General features: G+C 53.1%; 1 protein-coding gene across 5 annotated transcripts in view; it reads right to left on the bottom strand.

Moving 5' to 3' along the window:
- Positions 1-437: 437 nt before the first annotated feature.
- Positions 438-24,751, bottom strand: part of NECTIN2 (nectin cell adhesion molecule 2) — a 28,355-nt gene continuing 4,041 nt past the window's right edge. Inside the window, exons 2-10 of one of the 5 annotated variants that reach the window (XM_027079800.1) lie at positions 16,796-17,191; positions 13,422-13,718; positions 12,055-12,172; positions 11,306-11,454; positions 4,397-4,550; positions 2,747-2,885; positions 2,446-2,509; positions 2,189-2,299; positions 1,439-1,550 (exon numbers count right to left, since the gene is read on the bottom strand). In XM_027079800.1, the coding sequence (XP_026935601.1) occupies positions 2,238-2,299; positions 2,446-2,509; positions 2,747-2,885; positions 4,397-4,550; positions 11,306-11,454; positions 12,055-12,172; positions 13,422-13,718; positions 16,796-17,191 (1,379 nt within the window). In that variant the 3' untranslated portion in view covers positions 1,439-1,550; positions 2,189-2,237. Of the gene's footprint in view, positions 1,551-2,188; positions 2,300-2,445; positions 2,510-2,746; positions 2,886-4,396; positions 4,551-6,948; positions 7,626-11,305; positions 11,455-12,054; positions 12,173-13,421; positions 13,719-16,795; positions 17,192-24,751 lie in introns of those variants that run through there. The other 4 variants (XM_027079799.1, XM_027079796.1, XM_027079798.1 and 1 more) reach the window with 4 other exon arrangements.

Below are 24,751 nucleotides of genomic sequence, written 5' to 3'. Positions count from 1 at the left end.
CTGCCCCTGGCTCATTCTTTCAGACCTATTACCCATCACGCCCTGAGCTCCTATTACAACATTATTCATAATTTGCCTTTGGCCTATTCTTATTGCCATTTATTCATTACGCCCGAGCCCCTCGTACTTAATTACTGCTCTTTCTACTTTGTTTCGTTTATTTCGGTCCATTACCCATTAGACTGCTGTTGCAGATTCCTTTTCGTTAATAAAAATGCCCTGGACTCCTCCCCACTCCTTCCATTACCCATCACTGTTTTTGGCTATGCATTTTTGCTCATTATCCCCTCAATTATCTTTTTCACATCTTTGGCTCTTTTCTTAATGTCTGTAACCCATCTTGACTTCTAGTCTACTGATTCCCTGAAGCCCTCGACCCCCCTATTCATTACCCATTATGTTCCACCCCCATCCCGTTCACAGCCCACAGTAAACACGAGTTGAGACCTGGTCAAAGTACAAACTCATTTTGTAGGAAATGCTGTATTACAAAACAATATCACATCCCCTACCCCTGATCCAGGTGATCCATTCCCCACCCCCCACCCAGGCGGGTGGGTCCAACCCCACTGGGCAGGAGTAAGAGAACTCAGTAGTCTTCAAAGTTAACAGCAAATTCTCCGAAGGCTGGGGTCAGCAAGGCCCACTCTGCATGAAGCTCACCCCATGTAGCCCTGAGCTGGGGCATAATTCTCTGTACACAGGAATTAGGGTAGTGGGAGCTCAGGGAAGGGTTTGTACCCTGAGACTCCTGCCTGCAGGAGGGAGGAGATGGGGAAGTTCTGCTTTGGGCTGGGGAAATCCCCTCCCTCCCACCACTGGGGACAGGGTGGGGACTGGGCGAGTGGGGCTCTGCCACCTGGAGGGCTCAGGTCTGAGCAACAGGATGCCCCCAACACCCACCCAAGCAGAGCTGTTAGGAGTGACGGCCTGAGGTCCAATCAGAGGTCTTCTTTGGGATTTGGGGGGAGTCTGGAGATGGTGGGACATGAGAGGTATAATCTAAGGTCACAGTCTGAGGACCCCTTGGGTAAGAGGTTGTGAAGAAACCTACCTTCTCCAGCCCCTCCTAAGATAAGGTTATCAGTTTTCCATCGTCATGGCCCATTTCTCTGAGTCAGAGATCATGGATTAGAGGTCACAGTGGAGCCACCAAGATAGAAGACACAGATGAGATGCATGTGTGTTAACTGACAGTGGCCAAGCGAGAGATCGGGGGCCCTAGATCCCTGGCAGAAAGTTGAGGGATCAAAAAATGAGAGATGAGAGGCCAGGACCATGGCGGCTTACACATACATGGCCCGGGACATGACAAAGCCTTTGCCCTGGTAGGACTCAGAGGGGCTGGAGTAGGACAGGGAATCGTAGATGGGGTTGATCTTGTCCAGATAGTCTTCCTCCTCCTCCTCGTCCTCTAGATCCAGGGAAACCGTCTCCAGAGCAGGCATCCCTGGAGGCACCAGCATGGGGGACCCCAGGTTCGTGGCCCCCAGGAGCAGGGGCCCTGACCGTTCTTCCAAGGTGGGAAGCTCATGGTATCGAGGCATTTCCTGGGGATCGGGAGGGAATGAACCCAAGGTCACCTCTTGAACATGACACAGAATCCCACTCTGCTCCTTGACCCTCAAATCCTGACCACCATCTCCCCATGCCAACCAGACCTGACCTCACCCTATGTCACCCCTTGTCACCTGGGTTGATATTGAACTGGGACAATCATACAGCTGGTCCCTAACTCAAAGCCCAGAGCATGGACTCTACCCTGTTAATCTTGAGCCTCTCCTTTTCTTTTGATCACTGACCCCAAGTCTTTCCCCATGAGTCTTTGACTTCAATCTTGACCTAAACTTAAGCTCTAAATAGCCCCTTGAAAACTGACTTGTCTCAAACTCAACATCCAACCTCTGATCTCCAGGAGGCCACTGAGGGGAGTGACTGTCTGTCTTGTCCCAGCTCCAGGTACAGTGTCTGGCAAATGGAGATACTCAACCAGTCTTCTTTGATGGGATGACTTTAAACTCTCACCCCATGTCCTTGGACTTCTACAACCAAGACCTCCCCCACTGAATCCTAAATGTATCTCAGAGCTCTAAGGTCTAACCAGAGATACAGCTCTGAACTTGAGTTGTAACCGTTAGTCCTTGACCTCTTATGTAAGGAGGCCCTTAAACTCAGATCCCAAACTCACCCTTGTCCTCTCCCGAGCTCCTACCTGCTCAGCGCACGAGACACTAGCATCAAAGTAGGGGGTCTTGAGCGGGTTGTGCTCCGAGGCCCCCAGGGTGAAGAGCTGGGAGGGCTGTGATGCGAGAGAGGGGGACAGGTCAGGACCACCCCCCCTCCCAGACAGCCTCTCCCCACCAGTCCCCGCTCCCAGCCCTGACCTCAGTGGCAAAAGTGGTGTGGGGATGTGGGGGCAGCCTGGGCTCCAGGGGAAGTGCTCACCATGTCCGGCTCCTCCAGCTTTGCCTCTGGAGTCGGCGGCTTGTATGAGGGAGGCCCCTCTAGGCTGTGGGGTAGGAGGTAGGTCAGGTGAAGGCTAAGCCCTGAGAAGCCCTCTACCCCAGGGCCACTGCACAGTTCTTTCCTCTGTCTGATCTCTCTTTCCATCACCCACCTCCCCTTACCCAGCTTACTCATCCCATGAATTTCTCTTCTTCCAGGAAGCCCTCCTGACTCTCCAGGAGGATCTGGAACTCCTGTTATATGATCATATCTACCTATACGTCCCTCACAGGGCACTTACTGAGTTTGTATTTGAAATATTATTTCTGATCTCATTCAACGACTGTACCCCACTGTGAGCAAAGTGAGGGGAAAAAAATGAGATCTGTGTTGTCAACATGGCGTTCCCAGAACACACTATGAGGAATATCAGGAAATATCTAGAAGAGGGAATGAAAAAAATGAATGAAATGCTTTCCTGCCCCCCAAACTCTGTTAAATTCCCTCATTCTACACACCCTCAGACCAGAGCATCCTATATATATAATAATGATGGAGGCTTACTATGCCTTCAATCCCCATCTCAGATGTCCCTGCCTCCAGGAAGCCCTCCCTCATCTTTCAGGCTGAGTCAGGTGCCCCTTCTAGCCTCTCCCAGCTCCCTCAGCTTCCCTAGCCCATCCCTGGCCATGATGGACTGCCACTGTCTGGGAACAGGTCTGTCTCCTTGAGACTGTGAACCCTGGGAGACCAGGGCCAGGGCCATCTCAGACACCACTGGGTCTCATGGGCTTAGAAAAAGAGATCAACAGCAAGTTGTTGGTTTGCATTGACTAGATGATTAAGACAGTGGTTCACAAACTTTCTTGTGCATCGTAGGGAGTTTGTTATAAATACAGATGCCAAGCCCTTCTTGTAAAAGTTCTGATTCAATAGGTTTGGTGTAAGCCCAGGAAGGTGCATTTTTAACAAGTGTTCCCCCTCACACACACTGGGTCGTATTATTTCAGAACCATTTTGCCCCCAAAATGCTGTCTTGCTGGATGAATTTCAGCAAGTGATTTCAGCTCTCTGAACCTGTTTCCTCTTTGAGAAAATGGGTACCCTTAGCTCCATCTGAAAATCAGGTTTCCATGATATGATATGTTTTTGTGTGTGGACGTCTTTTATTTATTTTTTAAATTTATTTTATTTTTTTGGACATCTTTTAAGTGTTTGTCTCATTGTGTTCCTAGCTTTCAGGGTCTTGCCCCAAGCGGGTACTTTCTGAATACCTATTGAACGAACGAATGAATGGATGGATAGGAGGCTTCACTGAGATCACGTACATAACATACATCTCATCAAGCCTGTCACATAAGTGTTCTACACAGAGAAGTGGGGCTAGTTTCCCCCAATATCTAGGCTCCTCTTTTCTCATAGTAATAGAGATTTTGGCTGGGTACGTGGCCACGAGAATAAAGACTACGTTTCCCAGCTTCCTTTGCAGCTGAGGCAGCCATGTGACTAGGCCCCTGGGAAATGGGAAATTAGAGGAAGTGATGGGTTCCCTTACAGGGCTGCTGACTGCCTTCTATTTCCATTTCCATTTCCCTTTCCCACTGAAAGGAATGGGGTCATTGAGGCCAGGATGGCCATGTCTGGTTGTCATGTACATAGACAACAATAAAAGAGAGGGGAGCTATCTTGGAATGTGAATGAAGGTCACGCACTAGGGAAGGTGGAGCAAAAAGATAGCAGGAGCCTGGGCTCTGATGATGTCACAGAGCAGAACTGTCATAGACATGATTTCTAGGAGACAGAAATAAACTCTCCTCTCCACCCCATTTAAGTCATGGTTATTTTGGGTCACTCAGCCATTGCTGATGACTTTCTCCCGGCCTCCTCCCCAACTCTGTGCGCCCAGTTCTGGGACCCCTCCCTCATCCACTTCTTAGGGCCCATCACTCACTCCTCCACCTCCTCTGCCCCCTGCAGCCTCTGCTCCTTCCGCTGCTGTCGGCAGATGAGGATGCCTGTGGCGGCCACAGCAGTCGCGATGATGGCAGCAATGATGCCCCCGATGATGCCACCTGTGGCCCCTGCGCCTGCTGTGTTGGGTGTCTCTGCAAGAAGAGGGACAGTGTGAGGGAGTCTCCAGGCGGAAGCCACAGTGCCTTATTCCCAGCCCCACCTCCCAAGTCACCACCCACCTGTCTACCTCTTTTCCCAAGGGCAGAGGACATTCTTTTTATTCACTTAATCCTTAATGATCATTTGTTGTGTGATAGAGTGAACAAAACATACAAAAGTCCTAGTCACCTTGGACTCATGTTTTGTTGGGCAGGGAGGACACCAGTAGAGAAATATACACAATAGCTAATATGCCAGGTGATAGTAAGTGATAGAGGATAATAGTGTGTAGTAGGGTAGGTGATAAGTGACAGAGCAGGGGTCCTCAAGGGCAGTCAGAGAGAGCCTTACTGTGAGATGACATTTGAGCAAAGATCTGAAGGAGCTGTAGGGGGTGAACCATGAGAATATGAGAGCATTCCAGGCAGAGCGAGCAGCCAGCGCAAAGGTCCTGGGGAGGAAGCCTCAAGGTTTTTTTTTGTTTGTTTTGTTGGTTTTTTTTGCGGTACGCGGGCCTCACTGTTGTGGCCTCTCCCGTTGCGGAGCACAGGCTCCGGACGCGCAGGCTCAGCGGCCACGGCTCACGGGCCCGGCCGCTCCGCGGCATGTGGGATCTTCCCGGATCGGGGCACGAACCCGTGTCCCCTGCATCGGCAGGCGGACTCTCAACCACTGCGCCACGAGGCGCAGTTTTTCAAGTTGTTTTTAAAGACAGCAAGGAGGCCATATGGCCAGAGCAGAATGATGACGCGAGAGTGTGGAGCTAAGGGAAGAGAGGTGATGGGGAATGGAGAGAAAAGGCAAAAAAGTTGGGGGGCGGAACGTGATTCTGGATTTGGGATCAGACCCCCTCCTTCATTACATAGAATGGAGTCATCCTAGGCAGAGAATCATAGCTCCTCTAACCTAACAGGAAAAGGGGTGGAGAGAAGCCCGTGACCCTCTGGGCCTCTCCTTTGTAACACTTCCCACTTCCTGAATCGTTTTCGGAGCAATTACCTGTTTACTTGCCAATTTCCACACTGCGCGCTCCAAGGGGTGGGGTCTGGCACACAGTTGGTGTTTTTCTAGACATGTAAGGCGGGGCCCGGCAGGGACACTTAGGGACCTACTGTCTGCCAGAACAGCCAAATTCCCGCCCCTGCCCTCCTGGCACTACCCTCCCATTGTGGGAGGAGGTGGGGGGGGGGCCCTGGACAGGGTGGTACCGACAATAAACAACTAGGGGAAATAACATGTGTGCCAAAGCCCCATCCACAGGCTTCCCCCTTCCATCAACCCCACTTCACAGATGCAGAGAGAAAGCTGCCGGTAGGAACGCTGCCTGGATCCCTGGACTCTCCGATTTCCACAACTTCCTGTTACACAGCCTGGCATCCTCTGGAGGGCTTCAGAGCGCGGGGGAATATCAGAGTAACTGCTGCTCAGTCTACACACGCTCACCCTAAAATTGCTGCTATTCCTGTTGTCGACTGCATATCCGGGAGGGCAAGGCAAGCTCTGCCCGAGTCACCGCAGTGTCCCCGCACCGTGAGTGGAAGGCAATGCAGGTGGAAGAAACGGGCTCACCAAGCCCCTCCTGCGTGCTCAGCCCCACGCTGGGCATTCGGGCGCAGCCTTACTGAATCCCATGACAGCCTCAGGAGCAGAGATGAAGGCCACTGGTGTTTTACCAAGGTGGTCACGGGGCTCAGGAGAGCAGAGGTAACCCTGCCCCCCGTCATGCCTCCACCGCAGTTCCCTGCCCGGGTTTGGGAGATTTTCTAATGGTGGTGGGGAGTGAGAAGGATGCAGAGCTGCAGCCCCTCCCTCTGAATCACCGAAAATCCCCTTGGGCACAGCCTGGGGACAAGGGAACACAAAGGAGGTAGGAAAGGCCACTGCCTTGTTCTTCCAGAGGCGGGACTTTCCTGGTTCCTCAGCACCCCCCCTGCCCCATCCCCTCAGGGCCCCCGAGAATGAAGGGGCGGTCCTCCCTCCCAGTATCCTCAGCAAGCTCTGGGAGGTCGGGTCTGAGCTGCCCTCAGAGGATCAGATCACAGCACCTCCCCACCTTCAAGGGCCCACAAGTCCAGGATCCCAGCCCCGCTCTCCCGGGGAGCTCAGTTCTCCCGCCAGTTTGGCCCCTCCACCCAGGGAGGCAGCCTCTGTCCTGGAACTCCCGAGTCCAAGCCCAGTTCCCAGTCCCACTGGCTTTAGGTGTCTCGGGCACCCAATGTGTCCTTCAAGGACCCAAGTGACCAGAGCCCACCCCCGCCGGCCCCCAACCCCAGCCTCACCAAGTCTAGCCTCCACCAGGCTCCCAGTCTCCAGGGCCCACCCCCTGGGACCTAAGCAGTCCCTGTCCCACCCCCCAAGGAGGGGGTCCGATGTATTACAAGACACCCCCAATGTTTTCCTCCAAGGTGTTTATTAACTCCTGAGTGTCATGGGGCCAGAGCAGGCTGGAGCCCAAATCGAGTCTCTGGGGGGGAGGGTGCTCTGTGGTTCCCCATTCCCGAGCTCCCCGGGGTGGGGGGCTCCCCTGCCCCATGCAGCCCTGGAGACAGAAGTCCAGTGTGTGACATTCCACCTCCCTCCACATCCCAGGAAAGGAAGCGGGAGGTAGCTTTGAACTCCAGTGTCTTCCGGACAAACAAGTTCAACCAGTATGGGACCCTTGGCTGTCTGCCTGTCTTGGGGTCACACATAAACTGCCCGCCGGGAGATGAGGGAGCCGTCCAGCTGGGACTCCATGTCGTCCTCGAGTGCCGGGGGCGGAGGCAACATGAGGCCTTTCTCTGCCTCTTCGTCCTCTTCGTCCTCCTCGTCCTTACCCTCTGGCCTCAGGGGACCAGGGGCACTTGGCGTCCAGAAGACGGGACCCCCATTCCCAAACACCTGAGTTTTCGGATCGTAGGACCCTCCTCTGCCGCCGGGTCCTCCTCCTGGGCTCTTCCGCCTTCTCTTCACCCTCAGCACGATGAAAGCCAAGGGCCCCCCAGCCAGAAGCAGCAAGAGCAGCAGTACGCCCCCACCAGCCCCCCACACCACTGGACCCACGTCTCGGGGCGAGGCCCGGGAGGTGTCTGAGGAGAGAGAAGAAGGGGTGAGAGAGAAAGGGAGACACGAGGTCAAGAGGATACATCTGGGAGTGGGGAGGGGGGACCCAGGACACAGCAGGGCAGTGACGGGAACTAGGGAGGTGACTCAACTTGGGCAGAAGAAGGTGGGGGGAAGGGAGAGCCCGTTCCCTCTTCGCTACAGGCTGGGCACTTTGTATGCGGAGGGGTTGCCAGTGGGTGGCCTCCAGATGGATCTCTTTACACCTGCACAGCGTTTTCCCCAAATTAAACTTGCTAACAAAATAGAAAACCAACCAACCAACCAACCAACAACCAAAATTAAACTTGCCAGCTAACATTTAAAGCACTAGGCCATTTCACTGCAAATTCCAGATTTCTTTTAGGGGGAAAAAGAAAATCAGATCCCAGGGACTACCCTGGCGGTCCAGTGGTTAAGAGACTGCGCTTCCACTGTAGGGGGCATGGCTTCAATCCCTGGTGGGGGAACTAAGATCCTGCATGCCATAAGACGTGGCCAAAAAATAAAAAAAAAAATCATTTCTGGCAACACTAAACTTTCATCTCCTCCACCTGGTGAGATGGGCTGTGGATGAGTCAGGCTGGTGACTCCGAAGGGGACAGAGTTCCACACCTAGCCACCCCGGTCACTCGCCAGGACCCTGTAGGCATCCGAGTTTGAGACCCCCTCCCAGAAACTCTGAGGTCAGCGTCATGGAATCTTGGGGCTGATCCAGCCAGGAAGAGGCAGCCTAGATTTGAGTGTGAGGCTGTCTGATTCCAAAGCTCTTTGCACTTGAGAGAAAGGGGATTGAGAAGGGCGAGGGGCCTCCTGGTAATTCCTCCCCCCACACACACACCGGGAGCGGGAGTGGCTGGGAGCACGTGTCCCCAGTGTGGCGAATGGGGCTCCTGAAGCCCCCAGTCCCGGTTTCCTCTCCCAGCAGGCCCTGAGCTTGTGGGAGGGGAGGGGTCTGGGGGAGGATGGGGGGTGGGGTTGGGCGGAGAAGGAAGTCAGGGAGCCCTAAGCGGGTAGGAGTGAGGATGAGGGAGGGGGCATCCAGGCCCCACAACAGGGATAGACATGGATGCAACTGGCATCTTATCAGATTTCCCCGCTTCCCCCACCCCTGCATGCAGGGTGTGACTGGGAGAGACCGGGGCGGGGAGGGGGGGGGGGATGGGGGGGGTCCACTTACACCTGACCCTCCCCTCCCTGCGCCTCTGCACACCAGAGGGGCTGGGACCCAGGCATCTGTTTCTGGATGCTTTCCAAAAAGGGGGGGGTCACGACCTAGCAGGCTGCAGATCAGTCTGGTGCCTCACAAGCAGCAGTAAAACAAAATAGAACAGAAAAAGTTTACCTCAAGTGTGAAGGGTAAGTAGTATTTTGTGAAGCTTTTTAGGGGGAATGTACCCTGGAGATGGGAAAGATTTCTTTCAGTGAAGTCTGGAGCCCAGTTTTCGCACGTGTCGGAACGTGTGTCTGTGTTACTGGGGATGATGATTTGGAGATGGTGGGTGAGCGTGTACCTGTCTGTGGGTCAGAAATTCTCTGAAGCAATGTCTAGCCTGTGGCCTTGCCTGTGTTCTCATGTTTTCGCTGGCGCGAACCCCAAACCGGGCGTGCGAGCGTATGCGGTTCTGAGTGCGCGTGGGGACGTGAGGCGTCTCTGAGACCCTCTGACGTGACCCTGTCAAGAGCTGTGAGTGAATCTCCTCTCCGGGCAAGGCCACCTGTTGGCACACTCACTGCCCGTGATGATTTCTAGGGTGCTCAGAGGGTGTCCCCACGTTCGTTGGCGTCCATCCGTAGGTGCACGTCTTTGCCATGAAGCTTTTGACTGTCTGCGGGTCTGTGGGTACCACTGGGAGAGTCTCTGGGGGTGTGATTCTCTGTGCATTACCCGCAGCCCGCAACTGCCCAGGTTCCGGATGGGGCTCTGAGTATGTGTGTTTCACTTGGTGAATATCACTCGAGGCTGAACTCTGAACCCAGCGTGTTCGCTTTGGGGTTTCCAGTGGTGGATATCCCTGGGGTTTCTGGGTGTTTCGGGGGCATGTCCATGCTTTCGTGGCTCTGTCTTCCTCCGATGGCCCTCAAGTGTGATCCCGCCTGTGTTCTGCAGGCTCCACCCCACAGAGGTGCCTAGTGACCCAGTGCGGGTGGGGAGACCAGTTTCTCTGGTGAGTTTCTGGGATAGAGGTTCAGGGGGTGTATTTCCAGTTGGGCACCTCGCTGGGTGGGTGGAGCTGACCCTCCTCCAGCTGTTCCTTTGAGGGCAGGGACTGAGACTGGGTCACCATTGTATTCCCCACATAGAGGAGACTGCCTGGCCAACAGGAAGACTCAGCAAATACTTGTCCGATGACGGTTTGTTGAAAGAGAATCTCCACAATGGGGTTTTTGGAGTTTCCGAGGGTGTGCACTTGAGAACGTCTTCGAGTTACCTTCTCAGCATCTGTGTGTGAGCGCCGATGTTTCCGCGCATGGAATTGTTGCTGTCCGCGGTTCTTTTGGCTTCTAGCATGTTTGCGTGATGGTGTCTGCCTCCAGGTGTGTGTGTTTGTGCACCTGACCGTGTCAGATGCGCTGAAGGTGGGCCAACAGTCTTTCTGGGTGTGTGGTCTGTGACACTATTTCTCAGTAGCTACATCATATCTCCCCGGCGAGTGTCTGAATTCCTCAAGAGGGATCCGTTTTCACTTGGGTGTCTTTCCGGGTGTGCGTGTGCGTGTGTGTGTGTTGATCATCTCAGTAAGGGGCCTGCTTCCGTCTGTCTCCAGGTGTGGGTGTGTCTGTCTTCACAGCGATGCCTATGAGTTTGTCTTTGGTTGTGTTTCTGAGGGGGCCCTCCTCCCACCCACTGAGGCCCCCTGCCTCCCTCTAAGCCTCCTGGGCTACAGTTGTGATTGCGACCCCACTTCCATCAGCCCAAACCTGGGCTTTATTTTTGGCTTTATTTATTCCCTCTCCAGCTAAGTCTTGGGTCCTATCTGTGTTTTTGAGTTCCCATTGTGGAGACTCAGAGAACTATTGACCCATAGACACATCAGCCACCATTTCCAAAATACCACCTCCAGAGAATTCCCTGGCAGTCCAGTGGTTAGGACTCCACACTTTCATTGCCGTGGGTTCGATCCCTGGTCGGGGAACTAAGATCCCGCAAGCCAAGTGGTAGGCCAAAAAAATCCAAAAACCAAAGCAAAGCAAAACAAACCCAAAATACCACCTCTAGAAACACAAACATCCCAACACACACTCAAACAGGTTTCTGGGTCATACTGACCAGCCCTCACTGTAAGAAGTCCATTGTTCCCCAGTGTTTGTCTAGCTGCCCTCACATGACTGTTAGTTGTGCAATTCTGTGGGCGTGTCTCACTGGCTGGAGGCCAGGCCAATGTCCCTGGAACTCTCCCTGAAGGCCCTTCCCAGGCCTCTACTTTCTAGGAAGACCCCAGCTCAGGTCTCAACGTCCTAACTCCTCTGTCAGCACCTACCCTGTCACCCCAATCCAGATCCCACCTGGGGGCAAGCCACACCATCCCCCTCCCATCATTGAGGCGGGTCTGAATTCTCCCCAAGTCGGCGGCGCAGCCTCCTCCAGTGCAGCCCCAGGACCCAGAAGGGAGGAACACTTGGGGAGCAGACCCAGGCGTACACACCATCCCCAAGACCCGCTTACCTCGAACTAGGACCACCTGCTCGGCGTGGCCCGTGCCCACGGCGTTGGTGACGGTGCAGATGAAGGTGGTGTTGAAGAGCCGGTCCACCGAGTGGACGATCAGCTTGGGGCCCTGGGCTACTGCTGAGGCTGGGAAGACGCCTGAAGTCCTGGGGGGTTTGGGGGTCACATGAGAAGGACAGCATGGTCCACGGGGAGTACAGGTCACACAGCCCTCAGGAGCCAAGCTCTACGGACCTGAAACTTACTCCTCAATACCCCAAACTGCGAGTCCCTCTTTCTGGAGGAATCACGGTTTCAGGCCGCTGGAGCTCCTCTCTCACGGCACAGTAGTCCGGGACCCCAGCCCCTCCTCCCTCAGCCCCAGGATCCAGACCCCTGGCCCCTCCTCCCTCAGACTCAGGATCCAGACCCCGGCCCCTCCCCCCTCAGACCCAGGATCCAGACCGCGGCCCCTCCCCCCTCAGACCCAGGATCCAGGCCCCAGCCCCTCCTCCCCTCAGACCCAGGATCCAGGCCCCCAGCCCCTCCTCCCTCAGCCCCAGGATCCAGACTCCTGGCCCCTCCCGCCTCAGCCCCAGGATCCAGACCTCGGCCCCTCCCCCCTCAGCCCCAGGATCCAGACCCCCGGCCCCTCCTCCCTCAGCCCCAGGATCCAGGCCCCCCGGCCCCTCCCCCCTCAGACCCAGGATCCAGACCCCGGCCCCTCCCCCCTCAGACCCAGGAGTCTGGGTCCAAACAGGACTCACGTGCTCCAGTCGTAGCCTGTGGGCTCTGGCTTGCTGCGGACGTCACAGTTCAGGGAGGCCTCACTACGGCCGACATACCAGTTGTCATCATAGCCAGATATGGAGACCTCAGGGGGGTCTGGAGGAAATGGGGGGACTGGCTCAGTGACAGGGAGAATCCCAAAGGGGGTGATAGGTGAGCAGATAGATAAGAATCCTAAAGAAATGGGCTGGCAGGAGGTGGACCCATGGAAAATGCCTGGGGCAAATCAATCCGGGCTGTATAGACACTGTCCAGGGACACGGCTGAGGGTCATTTTGAGGAAGTTACTGTTCGTTGCAGGCAGCGCCCGAGGCAGCCACTCTAGATAACGTGTGTCATTTCTGACATGCCCAGAGTGGGTAAGGGAGTTAGTTTAACTGAAGGCATTGTCTGGGGAACTAGTATAGAAAATGCTGAGCTGGGGTATGGGGTGTGACTGGACAGCGGCTGGAAAAGCTGCTAAAGTAACTGTTTGGCAGGGTCTGTGGGAAGAGTGCCAGGGGGAGCCTCTCTGGGTAATATCAGGCAGTGTTGGTGTAAGCAGTTTGGGGAAGAGCTAGCGCAGAACATGTCAGAAGGGGTTGATATTGACAGCGTGCAGCGGGGAATTCCTTGGTGGTCCAGTGGTTAGGACACGGCTCTTTCACTGCCGTGGTCCCGGGTTTAATCCACAGAGTGGCCAAAAAACAACAACAACAAAACACATATTTTGTTGATAGGTTCCAGAGGGGCCAATGTGATTACACTGGGGGGCAGAAGTAGGAGAGTCAGTATAGACAGTGTCCAGGGAACCAATTTAGACAGTATGAATGGGGGTGTGTATGTAGACACTATTGGGTTGGGTAGTGTAGACAGAGTAGTGGATATAGACAGTGAGGGAGCAGTGTCAACTGGGGTCCACGAGAGCCAGAAGATTGCTGGGTGCAGTTGTGTGCTGGTAAACTGGCTCTCTGAAAAGGGAGAGGAAAAAAAATAGAATAGCCCTGATTTGAGGTGTTTGCCAATTTCCTTGGTGTAAATACTCCACATGGCTGATTGAAGCTACCGGTAAGACTTCACTGGATGTGGAATCGGGAAGAAATGTATAATACCGACCCTTGCAAACCCGTTCTGATTTACCATTGATTGTGGCAGCAAGGTGAGAGCCTCGTGAAGCCGGTATAGACAATGAGGGGGCATGTGCAGATGTTGTCCCGGGGAGCCAGTGTAGACAATGGGCAGGAAGGCAGTGCAGAATCTGACCCAGAATGCCAATGTAGACAACACTCAGGGATAATGTATACGGTGCCTTAGAGAAGCCGGTGTAGACTGTATTGGGGGTGTGGTCATATCCTGATGCACTCACAGCGCACAGAGAGGGTCACAGGCAGCAGAACTGGCTCCTCAAAGCTCTCGTGCTCCACTTTGCAGGTGATCTTGACACCATCTGCTTGGCCCAAGGGTACCAAGGTGAAGCGGCTGGTGACGGTGACTGTACCAGGCAGGGGTCCTGACACCTGGCTCTCTCTGGCCTCCCCATCCAAGGGTGAGAGCCAGGAGACTCGGGCAGGTGGCCGGCCGCCCGTGGAGACACAGCGGGCCACGGGTACAGGATCCAGACTGAGTGTGACTTCTTGTGTTTCGGCATGGTTCTGGGGCTGGGCTGGGGAGAGGAACAGAGGGCAGCGTGGGTCACTCCATACCTAGAGTCATTCAACAAACACCTCAGCAGCAGTGGAGCTGAGCAGTTAAGCCCCAGCTGCCTGGGTTCAATTCCCAGCTTTGCTGCTTTGCTGCTGCATGGCTTTGGGCAAGTCATTTCCCAACTCTGCACCTCAGCTTCCTCTTTTGTAAAGTGGGGATAATCATAGTACCCACCACGTAGGATTGTTGTACAGATTAAATAAATTGATATGTAAAGCACTTTGGACGGTACTTGACACTCACTGTGCTACCTAAGTATTAGCCATTATATTTTCTGTTCTGCTCTGCTAGAAAAACAGACAATGTCCACAAGTCTGGAAGAGGCCGAGATTTTAAAAGGAAAGCCAAAGCAGAATAATGAGGTTCAAAGGTCCAGCTGAAAAGCCCTCCAACTTCTTTTCCTTTAATCATCATTAGATTGTGGTGCCAGAAGTGGGATAAAGGCAATGGAGCTTCCCAAAGCTGGAAATTTTTTGCCCTTTTCACTCATCCTCCTGGAAAACATGGAAAAATATGAGGCAGGGTAAACCTCCACGAGGAATAATAATGACAACCCACAGTTACTAATGTGTGCCCATAACCAGACACCTGAGTTCTCCACCAGGTGGAGAGATCCAGGAAGCATCTCTAGCTGCCTCCTGGATCTCTCCACCTGGATATGTCCTGAGCTTCTCAACGTGGTACTGCCTTCCTCTCCTTTCCTATCCTTCCTGCATTCTCTCCTGACCGCCAAAGTCTGATGGGCCTGCTCACATCCTCCCTGATCACCCTCCCATCAGTCCTATGACAGCTCCAGGCACACCCACCCCATCCCTGCTCCCACCCACTGCAGGGTCTTAGCGACTTGCACTGCCTGGAGTGCTCTGGCCTCCCTTCTCCTTGTCTTGTTCTTCCTCCTCCTCCAGATCCCAGCCTCACTTCCTCAAGGAAACTTCCCTGACATCTGACTCCCCAAGAAAGCAGAGGCTTCACTGTTCTGCACCTTTGTAGGCACCTGGTGCATGGTAGGCGCTCTCTATGCATCTCTTGAATAGAACAAATGATTGCAGAAGAGAGACCTTTGTGACGGATGAGCGGGGAGAACAGCTGTGCTTTTTGTGAAACAACTGTGGTCTTGGGGCACCTTGGGAAGGGAAGTGTGTACTGAGGGACAGTACACGGTACACTTCCCCAACTCTCTGGGGCTGAGAGGGGGGGACTTAAGTGTCCAGAGTGACGTGGCTTCTGTGGAGTTGCCGGGGGACGATGGGATCCCAGGGGATTGCCTAGATTTAGCAAGAAATAGCATCTTCAAAAAGACGCCTTCCCTAAGTCTTCCCCATTTCGCTAAGTGGTTGTGCGGGTCACCTTCCTGCTGGACCAGAGGGCTGGGAGTTCTTGATTCTCCTCCTCCCTTAATTCACGAACAAGCACCTTCTGTCTCTTAAAAATGTGATTATTTCCACTTCTCTTTTTATTCCCCTCCCCTCCCCTCCCCTCCTGCTTCTTCCCCCTTCCAAGCCAATGCCTCCTCTCACCTGGTCTCCTTGCTTCCCTCTACCTTCGTCTACCCTTCTGATGGCCCACACACAGCAGCCAGTCATTTTTTTTTAAGCAATTTCAAAAGCCTTGTCAGGATGTTCTTATGATTTGAAACCCTCTGATGGCTCCAAATAATATTTCAGATAAAGGGGATTCCCTGGTGGTCCGGTGGTTAGGACTCCAAACTTTCACTGCCGAAGGTGGGGGTTCAATCCCTGGTTGGGGAACTAAGATCCTGGAAGCTGAGCGGCGTAGCAGAAAAAAAAAAAAAAACATTCAGATGAAGTCGAGCCACCTGGCCTCTGTCTACGAGGCCCATGCAATCGTCATGACCCTGTCGGTTTTCTTGCCTTGTTGAGGGTCACTCAAGCCCCTGCCACCAACCCCACCAGCCTCCTCTCTAGGACATGCCAAGCTGGCTCGCATGTCCCAGCGTGTGCATAGGCTGTTCCCTCTGCTTGTGCCTTCATTCCTCTGCCCGTGGACGTGTCCCTGGGGGTGGCTCCTGCTCACACTTTGGGACTCGACGAAGAGGCTTTTGCTGACCATTCTATCTAAATGAGTCCACTGGGGCCCTCACTCTGAGTATTGCAACATCCTGGTGTTTCCTTTGTTTGCCAAATTGATTGTTCTCTGGCTTTACCTCTAAAATATTTCCATAATCCAATCTCTTCTCATCTCCCCCACTGCCTCCATCTTGGTCTACATGCCATCACCTCCCACCTGGACATATGCCGTCACCTCCTTAGTGGTCTCCCAGCCTCCACCCTCACCAACCACATAGCCAGAAGGAGCCTGTGAAAACCCAAGCCAGATCGCATCCCTCTTCTGTTCAGAATTTCCTGTAGCTCTTGTTCTCTCAAGGCAAAAGCCAAAATCTTCACGTGGTCCGTGAGGCTGTGATCTGTGCTCCCCCATCACCTCCTTGACCTTGCCTCCTTCTACTTTCCTCCATTCATGCATCTCCAGCCACACTGACTTCCTTGCTCTTCCCCAGGTGTGCCCTGCCTCAGGGCCTTTGCACTTGCTATTCCCACTGCCTGAAACCCTCTTCCCTAGACCTGCAGGGCTCCCTCACCTCCTAGTTTGGGTTATGGGTTAGCACCAGACCACCCTTGCTTACAATTGTAACCTGCTCCCTTCCAACTTCTGAAGCACCTATAACCACCTGACTCACTCTTATTTTTCTTATGTATGTTGTCTACTCCTTTGTTTGGAGTATAAGCTCCAGGAGGGCAGGGAGTGCTGTCTTCCTCACTGCTTTATCCCTAGAGCCTAGCATAGTGCCTGGCACAGAGTAGGTACTCAATTTGCTGAACACTTGTTGCCGGCTGTCTCTCCAACTTGCAGAACAGCGTGTGGCAAACAGTAGGTGCTTCAGCTGCCCATTGGCTGAAGATCACGGACAAGGTCGATATCACAGCTAAAGAGGAGAAACAGACCGCTGAGGGGCTCTCGTGCATTGCATCCCCGACCCTCCCACTTCGTTGCAGCCCTGCCCCCCACCCTGCTCACCTATGACTCTGAGCCAGGTCACTCCCCGACTGGTGCCCCGGGGGAAGGTGGCAAACTCGCAGGTGTAGTTGCCCTCATCCTCCACCGTCAGCCCCCGGAGGGCCAGTGTGGCGTCCCGCACCTCCAGCTCTGTGCCTTGCCCGGCCCCGGTGCTCTGCCCGGCATTGACGAAGGACAGCCGCTCCTTGCCAGGCTTCGGGCTGGGGAAGCTGGGACCATACTGGGGGTGGAAGATAGCCACGTTCTGGTTACCCTCAGGCGCGTCTAGGCGCAGCCACGTCACCTGTGACACTCGGATTTCAGGCGCTGGGGGCAGCAGGTGGCACGGCAACTCTACGGTGTCCCCCAGCTGGCCCCGCACCTCGGCTGCAGCCCGAACTCGCACATCCTGGGCTCCTGCGGAGAGACGAGAGAGGGAAGTCGGGTCAGTGAAGGACCCAGACACCTCCGGGCCAGGCCGGGACATCACTGAGGGGCCGCCCCCGGAAATGCAGACCCGCAATGCAATGCAGGAATCTTTATGAAATTCCAATTCCCAAAAGGCCAGCCAGAAAGAGTTTGAGGAAAACTAGGGACATTTGTGTCCAGGCTAGATGACATATGATTATGGAATTACCATTCATGATCTTAGGTGTGATGATTAAATTGTGGTTATGTAGTATTCCTTTAAAATTAAAAAAAAATTTTTTTAATTTAATTTAATTTTATGCCGCGCCGCATAGCTTGCGGTATCTTATTTCCCCCACCAGGGATTGAACCCAGGCCATGGCAGTGAAAGCCTGGAGTCCTAACCACTGGACCGCCAGGGAATTCCCTATTTTATTTTTATTTTATTGAAGTATAGTTGATTTACAATGTGTTAGTTTCAGGTGTACAGCACAGTGATTCAGTTTATATATATCTCTCAATACATATATGTGTATTGTATATTCTTTTTCAGATTCTTTTCCTTTATAGGTTTTACAAAATATTGAGTATAGTTCCCTGTGCTATACAATAGGTCCTTGCTGGTTATCTATTTTATGTAGTATTCCTTTTTCTTAGAAGATAAATGGCGGATGGGACTTCCCTGGCGGTCCAGTGGTTAGGACTCTGCGATCTCACTGCCGAGGGCCTGGGTTCAGTCCCTAGTCGGGGAACTAAGATCCCACAAGCTGCGCGGAGAAGAAGGAGAGGGAGAAGGAGATGATAAGGGGTGGAAATGTCATATCTGTAAGGTACTCTCAAATGGTTCATCAAAAACAACAACAACAAAAACGATAAAGTGACAAAGTCAAACGTGGCAAAATGTGACCCTTTGTCAAGTCTAGGGGCAGAGGATGAGGGAGGCTGCTGGGTCATTCTTCCAACTTACACATGTGTGTTTGAAACTTTTCATTATCAAATGTTTGGAGGGAAAAAAGAATCCTCCAAAAATAACAAAAACCTGAATCTATCCCAAAAGAAATTTTAAAAAAATTCGAAGTGTGAGGACAGTTTTCATTTTTTTTCCTACCTAGGAATAATACTTTCTCTCACCTTTCTATAAAACCTACAGCCCTCTGTGCCTTTTTTTTTTTTTTAATTTTTATTTATTTTTTGGCTGCGTTGGGTCTTCACTGATGCATGCGGGCTTCTCATTGCTGCGGCTTCTCTTGTTGCAGAGCACGGGCTCTAGGCGCGCGGGGCTTCAGTAGTTGCAGCACGCGGGCTCAGTAGTTGCTGTGCCTATTTTTTTGAAAACAGCCTTGCTGAGATATAATTCCCACTCTCCCATTAAAAATGTACAATTCAGGGCTCCCCTGGTGGCGCAGTGGTTGAGAGTCCGCCTGCCGATGCAGGGGACACGGGTTCATGCCCCGGTCCGGGAAGATCCCACATGCCGCGGAGCGGCTGGGTCCGTGAGCCATGGCCGCTGAGCCTGCGCGTCCGGAGCCTGTGCTCCGCAACGGGAGAGGCCACAACAGTGAGAGGCCCGCGTACCGCTAAAAAAAAATTAAAAAAAGGAAAGAAAAGAAAAAATGTACAATTCAGGGACTTCCCTAGTGGTCCAGTGGGTAAGACTCCGTGCTCCTAATGCAGGGGGCCTGGGTTTGATCCCTGGTCAGGGAACTAGATCCCGCACGCATGCTGCAACTAAGAGTTCACATGCTGCAACTAAGTCCGCGTGCCGCAGCTAAGACCTGGCACAACCAAAATAAGTATGTAAATAAATAAATGTCTATATCTTATGTATATTTTTTTTAAAGTTAGACTAATAAATAAATAAAGTACGATTCAATGGCTTTTCATATATTCACAAGAGTTGTGCAACCATCGCCAAAATCAAGTTTAGGACATTTTTAAAATCCCCCAAAGAAATCCCTGTACCCATTAAACAGTCCCTCCCCTTCCCCCTCCTCCCACCCCCTAGCAATCACTAGTCTATTTTCTGTCTCTGTAGATTCTCTTCTTGTGGACATTTTGCATAAATCAAATCATACAACATGTGGCCTTTTGTGTCTGGTTTCTTTCACTTGGCATAATGTCTTCAAGGTGCACCCACGCTGTAACATGGGTCAGTGCCTTGTTCCTTTTTATGGCTCAGTAATATTCCATTGTATGCATTGACCACATTGTGTTTATCCGTTCATCAGTTCATGGACATTTGAGTTGTTTTCACCTTTTGGCGATTATGAACAAAGCTGCTGTGAGCATTTGCGTACCAGTTTTTGTCTGAACGTATGGCTTTTATTTCCCAGCTTATCTTTTGTTTTCTGATTGTTAATAAAAACTGGAATAAAGGGGACTTCCCTGGTGGTCCAGTGGTTAAGACTCTGTGCCTCCACTGCAGGGGGTACGGGTTCGATTCCTGGTCAGGGAACTAAGATCCCGCATGCCATGCGGCGTGACCAAAAAAAAATCTGGGGCTTCCTTGGTGGTGCAGTGGTTGGGAATCCGTCTGCCAACGCAGGGGACACGGGTTCGAGCCCTGGTCCGGGAAGATCCCACATGCCACGGAGCAACCAAGCCCGTGCGCCACAACTGCTCAACCTGCGCTCTGGAGCCCGTGAGCCACAACTACTGAAGTCCGTGCACCTGGAGCCCGTGCTCCGCAACAAGAGAAGCCAACGCAATGAGAAGCCCACGCACAGCAACTAGAAAAAGCCCGCACACAGCAACGAAGACCCAGCGCAGCCAAAAATAAATAATAAAAAAAATAAAAACCAGAATAAAGATGAATGTTTCTCTGCTGTGTAAGGCAGTACAGCATGGTGACTGAGGGCAGAGTGCCTGGGTTTGAATCCTGGCTCGGCAACTTACTGACTGTGTGACATTGGGCAAGTCATTTAACCTCTCTGTGCCTCAGTTTCCTCGGCTGTAAAAGGAGGGTAATAATGGTGCCCATCTCCTAGGGATTGCCGTTTAAGGATTAAAGGATGTTCGTAGAGTACCTGGCACACGGGGTCGCCGGAAACACAAGATCAGAGCTTGGTAAATAAACATAGCCAGGTGAGTGTAATTACAAGTAGCCCTCGACACCCAGCCTCAAGGCAAGGCCCATGCCCAGCTGTCTCCAGATGTGCGGGGAGGAGCCTGTGCCACCGCTGGCCTCACACAGGAACCCAGGGAAAATTAACAGGGGCCCCTAGTGAGAGGGTCTCCAGCAGAAGGCAGCCCCTTGGGCAGGACTCGTCCCAAGCACTTCTCAAAACAAGTCATCAGTGAAGGCCATTGTGTGACACAGACGTCATCTCGTGGAAGCCCCACGTATATCTTGCAACTCAAACCCAAGGGTGCCACCTTGGAAGATGGGCTCCTCCTCTGCGGCGGGACCAAACTGCAGAGTGTCATGTGTGGGCCCCCGGAGCACCTGGCTGGGGGCTTCCAGCTGGCTCTGTCCCTTTCCAGGTGGGGACCTTGTTTCGAGCCTAATTTCCTCCATCTGTGAAATGGGGATGTTTAAGCAGCCCTGCAGGGTCCCTTGTGACAATTCCGTTACAATGATTTTCTCCTGTAAGATCCTCAAAGGGCTGGCAGGGCGGGGGAGTCAAGCAGAGGCGGCCAGCCATCCGCTGCAGGCCAAATCCGGCTCTCCCACATAGTTACTTTTGGCCCACATAACATTGTTCCAGAAGTGAATTAGCACCACAGAAGGGTCTGGAGATTAAAGGTCGAATCCAGACAAAAATCAGGATATGAGGCTCTGGTGGCAACAGTTAGGCGGCGCTGAGGAAGGGCCACCCCCTTCCCTCAAGGTGCCAGGAACCCACATGGCCCCCAAAGGCACTGAGTATGGGACAAGGGTTCCCAAAGGCTATGCCCCTTTCTAGCTGGGTGAGGAGGGAAGGGCACTCCGTCAGGGAAAAACCCAGGCCAGTGTGAGCTGCAGAAGCAAAGTAGGGCAGGGCCAAGAGCTTAAGTTTTCTTCTTGAGGTAAATGGGAGCCATTAAGGGTTCTTCACTTGGAGAAGGACTTGGCTAAAGTGAAGATTTTATTTATTTATTTATTTATTAAGCTTATTTTATATTTATTTTTGGCTGCATTGGGTCTTTGTTGCTGCGCACGGGCTTTCTCTAGTTGTGGCGAGAGGAGGCTACTCTTCGTTGCGGTGCATAGGCTTCTCATTGCGGTGGCTTCTCTTGTTGCGGAGCACTGGCTCTAGGCGCGCGGGCTTCAGTAGTTGCAGCACATGGGCTCAGTAGTTGTGGCGCACGGGCTTAGTTGCTCCGCGGCATGTGAGATCTTCCCGGACCAGGGCTTGAACCTGTGTCCCCTGCATTGGCAGGCGGATTCTTAACCACTGCACCACCAGGGAAGTCCCTAAAGCGAAGATTTAGAACTTCAAGGGCATGAATGGTAGGAACCTTCCCACCGGTTATTCTTTCCCAGACTATGCCAACCAGTGGGCAAAAAACAGTGACTCAACCCGCAGGCCCTGGGTGCTAGAGGGTCAGCCCCTGAGGACAGAGATTTGCCTGTCTTGTTTCCTACTGTATCCCCAGAGCCTACACCAGGGCCTGGTTATAGTAGGTGCTCAATCAATACTGTTAAGAAAAAAAAACCTGTTGAATAAATATCAAACTCTGTTCTGGGGGCAGGTACCACAGATGTGTCAGGACAAATCACTTGCTTGTCCTCTAGGAGCTTACATTCAGGAGGGGAGACAGACATTGTACAGACAGTGATCACCAAGCACTTCGCTGGAAAAACTGAAGGGGTGGGGCTGGGGAGAACCTAGAGCAGGGGCCTGACCCAGCTGAGGGGAGAGGCAGGAGAGCTTCCTGGAGGAGGAGACCCTTGCCAAGGGAAGCCAAGCTATAGCCCACAGAGCCCCACACCCCGCTTTGGGTCGCTGGGTCCCTTCTGGGACTCAGATTTCCTGTCCTAAGGAAGTCACTGTGGCTGCAAGATACCTCTCTTCTTCTGGGGAGTTCTCTGGCGGTCCAGTGGTTAGGACTCGGCACTTTCACTGCTGTGACCTGGGTTCAATCCGCTCTTCTGAGGGAGGCTGCCCTCCTGCATCTAGAGTGGCCCTGGCTGCTTCAGAGGATTAAAAAAAAACACCCACTTTTAGGAATTCCCTGGCGGTCCAGTGGCTAGGACTCTGTGCTTTCACTGCGGAGGGCGCAGGTTCAGTCCCTGGTTGGCAAGCCAAGTGGCGCAGCCGAAAATAAACAAATAAAAATTAAATTTAAAAAACCCACGTTTAGCTTCTTGTGGGGCAAGGTTCTCAGCAAGTTCTTTCTCACCAGTACTCTGTCCCCGATGGCCACAGCCCTCCTCTCTCCAACTAGCTGGCCCTCGTTCCCTCACCCGGCACTTCACTTTCTCTCCATCTCACACAGCAGAGTTTCATGACCTTCTTGGCTCTCTGAGAGCAGGAATTCTTTGCCTGGCTTTGCTCACCCTCAGTATCTGCAACAGAGACTGGCTTCTAGTAGATGCTTAATATTTGCAGAATGAATGAGGTTCTAAAATCCCATGGCTTGGACTTCCCTGGTGGTCCAGTGGGTAAGACTCAGCGCCAATGCAGGGGGCTGGGGTTCGATCCCTGGTTGGGGAACTAGATCCTGCAATGCATGCCCCAAAACTAAGATCCCACATGCTGCAAAAAAGACCCGGTGCAGCCAAAAAAAAAAAAAACAAAATCCCACGGCTCTACAATCCCTATTCTAAGTGTCTCATTCTGAATGAATGAATAGGATGGTTCAGCCCCTGTGGGGTTAATGGCCCATTTATTAGGTATTTCCACCTCAGTAAAAGGTTCAGGATGGAAGCTTTGGAGTCATCCCTGACTCCTCTCTTTCTCTCACCATCGCCCCCCACTCCGCGCCACCCATGCAATCCATCAGGAAATCCTGTCGGCTCCATCTTCAAAATATATCTGCAAAGCGGACCAGGTCTGATCCCTGCATTGCCTGTATCCTGGTCTAAGCCAGTGGCATCTCTCCCCTGGGTCATCCCCCCAGGGAGGGTTGCCGTTGCCCCTGAAGTCTGTTCGCACACACAGCTAGAGAAGCTACAGCAGATCAGGTCCCTGCTATGGCTCTCTCCTCACTCAGAGAAAAGCTCAAGTCTTTACAGCGGCCCAAAAGGCCCTGCGTGACCTGTGCTCATCCTCTTTCTGACCTCATCTCTCACCCTCTCCCCTTGGTTCACCCTGCTCCAGCCACACCATCCTCCTCGCTGTTCCTCAGACATGCCAGGCAAGTCCCACCTCCGGGCCTTTGCACTTGCTGTTCTCTCATCCTGGAACACTTCCCTTTCCCTCCCTCCCTTCGGATCTTTGCTCTGGGGCGTTCCCTGACCACCTTAATGATGAGAACAGGAACTCCATTGACCCTGCTTCGATTTCCTCATAGCAGCTGATGTCTCTTCCCCACTAGAACATCAGTGCCAGGGGCAGGGATCTTCGTCTGTCTTGGTCACTGCTGTATCCCCAGAGCCTAGAACAGTGCCTGGCACACTGTAAGAGCTTGATAAAGGTGAAGACGGGGAATCAGCAGTGCACTAGGTCATACAGGCTGAGGCTGAGTTAGAGTTTGGGCTTTTTCTTGGGGGCACTGGGGAGCCACAGAGAGTTATAGGCAGGTGGAGGGACAGGGTTTGGTTTGTGCTTTAGAAAAATCCCTCAGAATGGAGTGGGTCGGGCTTCAGGGGTCAGGGTTGTGGGGATGGAGGATGAACCAGATTGGAAACACATTCAGAAGTTGGAATGGTTGGGACACAGAAGCTGACTGGCTGTGGGGGTGAGGGGGACGGGGTTAGTGTGGGCTGATGCCCAGATGTTTTGCGTTTCAGGCAGAAGCAGGAGAAATGATGCCAGGAGGAAGGCTGGCCTGGAGTTCGGACCCTAGTGTCCAGCACACTGCTGGGCAGGTGATTGTGCCCTGACCTTGGCCAGGACGTGACCAGCACCACAGCAGGGGAGAGTGTGGCCATGGGAACATCGCCCTCCCTCAGCTTCCCTTGGCCAGCCAGGCTGGTGACAGCTTCATGAGGTGTCAGCTGGGTCCCCAGACACACTTCCTCTGCCTGGGCCGTGGGATGCAGGCTTCCTATGGTGGCAGAGTCGGGGCTGCCCAGGGCGTTGTGTGAGCCCAGGGGAAACATCTGGGGGCGTGCAGAGACTTATAGCCTGAGACCCTGAGATCTGGGGAAGGGAAATCAAGGCAGAGAGGAAGGGGCTGGGGACCCGGACTCCTGGGTCCCTTCCTGGCTGGCTCCTCCAGGCTTGTCTCACGCCCTCCAGACCAATAACACATCATGACCTGCCCTCTCACCATGGGGTGCAGCAGACTCCAGCAGGTCCTTGAAGGCCGGCGTGCTTGGAGCGCTGGCCTCAGCTGCTGCCTCAGCTACCTTGCCAATTAATTGACTGCATTAATCACAGTGCCCACCCTCACAGCAGACATCCAGGAGCCGGTCTGAGGAGGGCGTGCGCAGCGGTAGCCAGGATATGGGGCTGTCTGTCTGGGCCTGCATTTCGGCAC

The sequence above is a fragment of the Aethalodelphis obliquidens genome, unplaced genomic scaffold (assembly GCF_003676395.1).
Source record: "Aethalodelphis obliquidens isolate GAN/ISIS:26980383/991018 unplaced genomic scaffold, ASM367639v1 scaffold43, whole genome shotgun sequence".
Classification (NCBI taxonomy): Eukaryota; Metazoa; Chordata; class Mammalia; order Artiodactyla; family Delphinidae; genus Aethalodelphis; species Aethalodelphis obliquidens.
This window is presented reverse-complemented; position numbering and strand designations above follow the sequence as displayed.